The sequence below is a fragment of the Lingula anatina genome, chromosome 5, assembly GCF_051362555.1.
Source record: "Lingula anatina isolate TDL-2025a chromosome 5, LinAna3.0, whole genome shotgun sequence".
Taxonomy (NCBI): Eukaryota; Metazoa; Brachiopoda; class Lingulata; order Lingulida; family Lingulidae; genus Lingula; species Lingula anatina.
This window is the reverse complement of record NC_141771.1, coordinates 21,792,615-21,799,240: the sequence shown is the minus strand read 5'-3', so window position 1 is coordinate 21,799,240 and position 6,626 is coordinate 21,792,615. Positions and strand designations below refer to the sequence as shown.

At 45.8% G+C, this 6,626-nt stretch overlaps 1 protein-coding gene across 1 annotated transcript; it reads left to right on the top strand.

Moving 5' to 3' along the window:
* Nucleotides 1–628: 628 nt before the first annotated feature.
* LOC106156593 (uncharacterized) lies at nt 629–4,058 on the top strand. Its single transcript, XM_087013415.1, has 2 exons — nt 629–1,031; nt 2,733–4,058. Exons 1-2 carry the CDS (start codon nt 923–925, stop codon nt 3,878–3,880), a joined length of 1,257 nt encoding a protein of 418 aa, XP_086869541.1. The 5' UTR covers nt 629–922; the 3' UTR covers nt 3,881–4,058.
* The last annotated feature ends 2,568 nt before the right edge of the window (nt 4,059–6,626 follow it).

The window sequence follows — 6,626 nt, the reverse complement described above, 5'->3', positions numbered from 1 at the left end:
GTACACATTTGGAAATTTGAATGCTGGGTACGCATGCACTAGTTTCAAAATGTTGTTTGCATCTTCGCTTATTGTCCCAAAATACCCTATGACGTCATATTGAATGACGCATGGGTGACATAAATCGTTTGGGGGCGCCCAATGACCATTCAGAAAGTTTGGATTGTCACCAACGTAACGAAGGAATTCTTCAAATGTTATCTTTGGCATCCATAATGGGTTCTACACAGCGATAGTGTTTCATAACATAGGGAAACACTTGCGACGAGACGCTATGATGCGTCCAAGGATCTCTTTCCAACTTATTACGATATGCAGAAAGTAATCGTTCTAAGGGGTGCCTAAGATACATAACTTTCAAGTGGGTCTTAAGTTTTTGTTTTGCTTCCGAAAACGACAGCGTATCCAACGTATGCAAATATCTTTTAACTGCATTCATTGGGTTTAGCCCCTTTTTGCCATGAGCCATAGATGTATCGTTTATAATACCAGACAGTGCTAGTAATAAGCGCTTCCAATTTGTGTTCCCCGATTTAGGAACACGGCAATATATGATTTTATATTGGTCTTCTACGATAAGATGGTGGCCATTTTTTTCAATCCATTCTTTTGTTAAAGGGAAGTTTGGCGGCTGAGTCAAACGTTGTTTTATGGCGACGGATTGTAACCTAGTTCCGACGGGATTCGCATTGTAATTTTGCCATACTTGTACAAACCTCGGATTGAGTGCTGCATGAACTGACGAGCCTCGGATTCAATGCTGCACATAGAATCGTGGATTCAGTGCTGCATCGGCAGTGGGCTGTGATTGGCCAATCTTTCTTATCCAATCAGAGTATTTGGTTCGTTACTAATTTTTGCCCAATCAGGTTGAACTAGGTCAGGTGTGTTCCACAAGGTACGCGCCGTCGCGTTTAACGAAATGTACGATAGTATTCTTTCTCACTTTGCTCTCACGCACGACAGTCGCAAGAGAACAATCAACGGATCACTGCTCAATTCGCCTCAGTACGATTTTGATCAGCTAACAAGCCCATAGGCGCATCTACCCCTTTTGTCAGGTCCCGACCTTTTCAGGACCACCGGTAATTTTCCTTCCTTTTATCCTCTATCCTACTCCAGTCGGCAACGACGTGGCATAATTTTTCATGCCTTATTTTTGTAATATTTTTGTCCGCCTAGCTACGCCTAGGTGAGTGGCACGTTTTGTGTCTTTATATTCCGCTCTGCTTCGTCAGAGTGAGTGGCACGTTTTGTGTCTTTACTTTTCCGACCTGGTTTTCAGGTTGAGTGGCATATTTTTTCATGCCTTATTTTTGTAATATTTTTGTCCGCCTAGCTACGCCTAGGTGAGTGGCACGTTTTGTGTCTTTATATTCCGCTCTGCTTCGTCAGAGTGAGTGGCACGTTTTGTGTCTTTACTTTTCCGACCTGGTTTTCAGGTTGAGTGGCGTATTTTTTCATGCCTTATTTTTGTAATATTTTTGTCCGCCTAGCTACGCCTAGGTTAGTGGCACGTTTTGTGTCTTTACATTCCGCTCTGCTTCGTCAGAGTGAGTGGCACGTTTTGTGTCTTTACTTTTCCGACCTGGTTTCCAGGTTGAGTGGCATAATTTTTCATGCCTTATTTTTGTAATATTTTTGTCCGCCTAGCTACGCCTAGGTGAGTGGCACGTTTTGTGTCTTTATATTCCGCTCTGCTTCGTCAGAGTGAGTGGCACGTTTTGTGTCTTTACTTTTCCGACCTGGTTTTCAGGTTGAGTGGCATATTTTTTCATGCCTTATTTTTGTAATATTTTTGTCCGCCTAGCTACGCCTAGGTGAGCGGCACGTTTTGTGTCTTTACATTTCCGACCTCTACTCATTACGCACTACTTACTCATCTGGAAACTTTCTGTCCTTATCAGCAGGCTCCTTTGTCCTTTGTGGGGTTTTCCTTGGCCTCTGCGATCCCAAGGTTATGGCCTCTTTGCAACCCCACAAATTAAAACGTCTGCACTATGTTCTTTGGGAATTATATATAAAATAGTCTTTTCAGGCGTAAAAAATTACGTATTTTGGCACTGTCACAATTAATTAATTTTAACATCAAAATTTAATTCATTTTAGTATAAGGATTCACAATAAAAGCGGCCGGCAACGGCCAAGTTTCGAACATCATACTTGTGTTTGTCACTTTATTGCTCCTTTCTCGGCATCGTATTGAACCTTTAGATCAAGGAGACATAAAGGGAAGTTTGGCGGCTGAGTCAAACGTTGTTTTATGGCGACGGATTGTAACCTAGTTCCGACGGGATTCGCATTGTAATTTTGCCATACTTGTACAAACCTCGGATTGAGTGCTGCATGAACTGACGAGCCTCGGATTCAATGCTGCACATAGAATCGTGGATTCAGTGCTGCATCGGCAGTGGGCTGTGATTGGCCAATCTTTCTTATCCAATCAGAGTATTTGGTTCGTTACTAATTTTTGCCCAATCAGGTTGAACTAGGTCAGGTGTGTTCCACAAGGTACGCGCCGTCGCGTTTAACGAAATGTACGATAGTATTCTTTCTCACTTTGCTCTCACGCACGACAGTCGCAAGAGAACAATCAACGGATCACTGCTCAATTCGACTCAGTACGATTTTGATACCCGCCACCTTCCCCGTCTCCTCCGAGTAATAAAAAACTACATGGGAACTTACAAAAAATTTCACCTGTCTGCTGCTCTCTTCATTACACTTTTCAGTGCCTCCCAAGAGATCAAGAAGTTCAACAGCTCCTGAGAGTACTCCAAACAAACGCCGGGCAAGCAGAACTCACCCTACTCCCTCTACTGCGAGCACTTCTTCCGCCGGCCCCTCTCCAGCATCGGAAAAACGCCCGCGAGTCAGTAAGGGGAAGCAACTTGTTCGTAAATCTGCACCTTCCTCTGCGGACACTTCCTTACCCTCAACTTCTGGGAGTTCACATTCAACCCCGCAGCCCGTGGACAACCAGGCCATCTTCAACATTCTGAAGGAGATGTCACAAGCCATGGCAACACTGGCAGCCAACTCGGTGGCACCTCAGTCGGGCCAGCGCAATCTGCCAGAAAACCCTCCGCCTACTCCTCCTTCAGCGGACACAGGTATAGTATCCCCCCAGACTAATAGGTATTCAACTAAGTCCATTCCCTTACACGCCCTAGTCGACGACAAATTAAAAGATCGAATTTGGGGGAACGAGTTTGTCGACATGTCACTACTCCTCCAAGACCAGTCAGCGCAATTGCCCCAACCCGGCGACCCCCTCCCATTGGCCATGGAAAACAACCACGGTAAAATCACACTGGTAGTCTCCCAGGGTAGAAGGCCTCAGATCACCTCCATGTCCCAATGGACAACGGCCTTTCACACTTTCATGTCAGTGTACACCCTTAAACACCCCCAGGAGGCGCCCAATTTACTTAAATACGCTGAAGACATCAGGGTCTTAGCAGGGCTAAGGGGGGACTGGTTAGCTTATGACCGCAACTTCAGGGCTAACAAAGAAAGGTCTGGTGACCCTTGGGAGGATACTAATTGGGATCTTTGGAACAGGGCTCTTCTCAATTCTCGCCCAAATAACAATGTCCAGCAATTTCGCCCAAGGGGGTCATTCACATCTAGGCAGCCATTTCGTAAATTTCCCCAAGGGGTCTGCTACAAATTTCACTCCGGAAACCACTGTAGGGGGGATTGCACGTACGACCACAAATGTTTCAGATGCTCAGGGGGTACCCACCCAGCGTCCCAGTGTCCCAGATCGGAGAATAGAGCAGCTGCCCGCCCCTCCTACCCCTCACGGGCCAACAGAAACTCACCATCTACCCCCCAGGGTCCTAAAAACCCCAGTAGACCCCAACAAACTCAATAAATATCTTTCTGGTTATCCTTCTGATTTAAGAAAGCAACTTGTTTCGGGCTTCACTATCGGCTTCAAGTTAGGTCACAATGGGTCTCAATCCCCGTCTTCTACTCGTAACCACAAGTCAGCTCTAGACAGGCCCGACGTGGTGAATGAAAAGTTGTCATCTGAATTAGAACTAGGTAGGTTGGCCGGTCCATTTACTTCCAAACCTTTCCCCAATTTAGCAATATCGCCCATTGGTCTCCACCCGAAGAAAGATCCTGGCAAGTTTAGGCTCATCCACGACCTTTCCTTTCCTCACGGACAGTCAGTTAATGACGGCATTGACAGGGAATTCTCCTCCGTGCAGTACCATTCTATAGAGAATGCAATAGAGCTCATCAATATCTCAGGTAGATCTTCCTGGATGGCCAAGACTGACGTGGAGTCTGCTTTCAGAATTCTTATGGTTCACCCCGACGATCATCACCTTCTAGGGTTTACATGGAACAATGAGTATTATTTTGACACGCGTCTACCAATGGGATGCTCCTCGTCCTGTAGAATATTCGAAATGTTCAGTACCTCTCTGCAATGGATTGCGGAGCACAAACTTAAGGCCCACTCCATGGTTCACATTCTGGACGACTTTCTGTTCATAGCCCCCACGTTTGAAAAGTGTCAGCAGGACCTCCAAAATTTCCTGGCCCTCTGTAATGATCTAGGCGTACCTATTGCAAGCGAGAAAACGCTTGGCCCTAGCAGAGTCCTTCCTTTCGCTGGTATTGAGCTCGTTACTGATCTGATGGGAGCCAGGCTACTTGACGATAAAGTCTCAAAGTGCCGGTCTCTCATATCCGAGTTCCTGGGTAGGGCAAAAGTAACATTACAACAGCTACAATCGCTCATAGGGCTCTTGAATTTCACCTGTTCAGTAGTTCTACCGGGCAGGGCCTTCCTCCGCAGACTCATTGATCTAACGATAGGTATCAGAAAACCCCACCACTTCATCCGGCTGTCTAGACAGGCCAAACTGGATCTAGAGACCTGGGCCAACTTTCTTTCCGACTACAACGGGAAATCATTCCTCCTTGATTTCAAATGGCTTACCTCCCCCGCTCTGAAATTGTACACTGATGCTGCAGCCTCCCTCGGATATGGGGCGATATTTAGGAACAATTGGTTTTTCGGGGCTTGGCCAAAGCATTTTCAAAACTGCAATATCACCTTGCTAGAATTTTACCCAATTGTCGCGGCAGTTGACCTTTGGGCCTCGGAGTTAAGGAATAGGTGTGTCATGCTCTTCACCGACAATGAAGCTTTAGTTCACTAAAACTTGTTAGAGCTTTGGAACTCACCCTTTCCAATTCCTACACCATGTCACTCTTCAGGGCAATGTACCTCACAGCCTTTCACGGGTTTTTACGTATAGGCGAGATGACAGCTAGGGGATCGGGGGCCCCCAACCCCTCCCTCTCCCGGGAAAACGTAAAGTTCTTTTCGAATCATGATGGGAAACAGTCAGTCGAATTAGTAATTTCAAACTACAAGCATAACACTAAAGGCTCTCCTTTTTCCATTGTTATTGGCCCTCAAAGCAATCCCTTGTGCGGGGTAAGTGCCTTAGATCACTACATCAAGCTGAGGGGGGACACACCAGGCCCACTTTTCTGTCACCCGAACTTCACACCCATTCATCGGGACGTCTTCAACAAACAGCTGGCGAGGGATCTTCGATTCTGTCACTTGGACCCTACGCGCTTTAAAGGACACAGTTTCAGAATAGGAGCCGCTTCCCTGGCGGTGCAGAATAACCTGTCGGACGCTCAGATAAGACGGCTCGGTCGTTGGAACTCGGACTCTTTCAAGAAATACATCCGCACTCCAACACTATGGTCAAGCCAAGCAACTGGACAATTTGAATAGGACTATTTAGCGCATTGATATACTCGCACGGAGGATTCACCCGCGCACGTTTAGTGACATTTATCAAATCTGACTTTCACAAGTTTCATTTAGTGACACTGTCCATAGGCTATATTAGTTATCATTTATCATTTTACATTCAATCTCGCTTTCATGCCGAAGGCCAGCAAGACATGCGGCCCTCATACCCACCCCTTTTTCCGGAGATCTAGCAAGACATGCAGATTCTCTCCCACCCATTTCTTTTTATTTTTATATGTTTAACTTTTTATATGTTTAACTTCAAGTGACGTTACTTGTTGGGTCCAGCAAGACATGCGGACCTCACCCCCCCACCCCCTCAGAGATCTAGCAAGACATGCAGATTCTCATCCGTTTCTTTTTATTTTTAATTTCCCATTCAATTTTTGTAACTTGTTCGGTCCAGCAATTCACGCTGACCAGTGATTTATTATCTCCATTATACCCTTTATTTCAGGAGCTCAGTTACTGGTTTTTGGTAGACATAATTCATAATAGACCGGCGGGCACACTTGAAATTTCTAATTCTAAATTTCTCTAACTAGGGATGACAGAATGGAGAGCTCTACTCCTCGCTGTATGGCCCGTTTATCATAAGGAAAAGAGCGTACCTCCCCCTCCCTCAAAATGAGGGAGTTAGGGTTGGGTAGCACGCCGCAGCTTATCTGTCGTCCACCGTTTAGGCCGATTTAGCTTGTCCTCTAGTTTAGATTACATCGACGTGCTTCGTCCGGTCGTTGGCTAGATTTTTCTTTTCGGCCTCTTTGCAACCCCACAAATTAAAACGTCTGCACTATGTTCTTTGGGAATTATATATAAAATAGTC

Excerpts from the sequence above, each read along its gene's own strand:
- LOC106156593 (XM_087013415.1), top strand. The coding sequence starts at position 923 with ATGTACGATAGTATTCTTTCTCACTTTGCTCTCACGCACGACAGTCGC. Across the intron at positions 1,032-2,732 it reads CGATTTTGATCAGCTAACAA|TGCCTCCCAAGAGATCAAGA; the intron begins GCCCATAGGCGC and ends TACACTTTTCAG.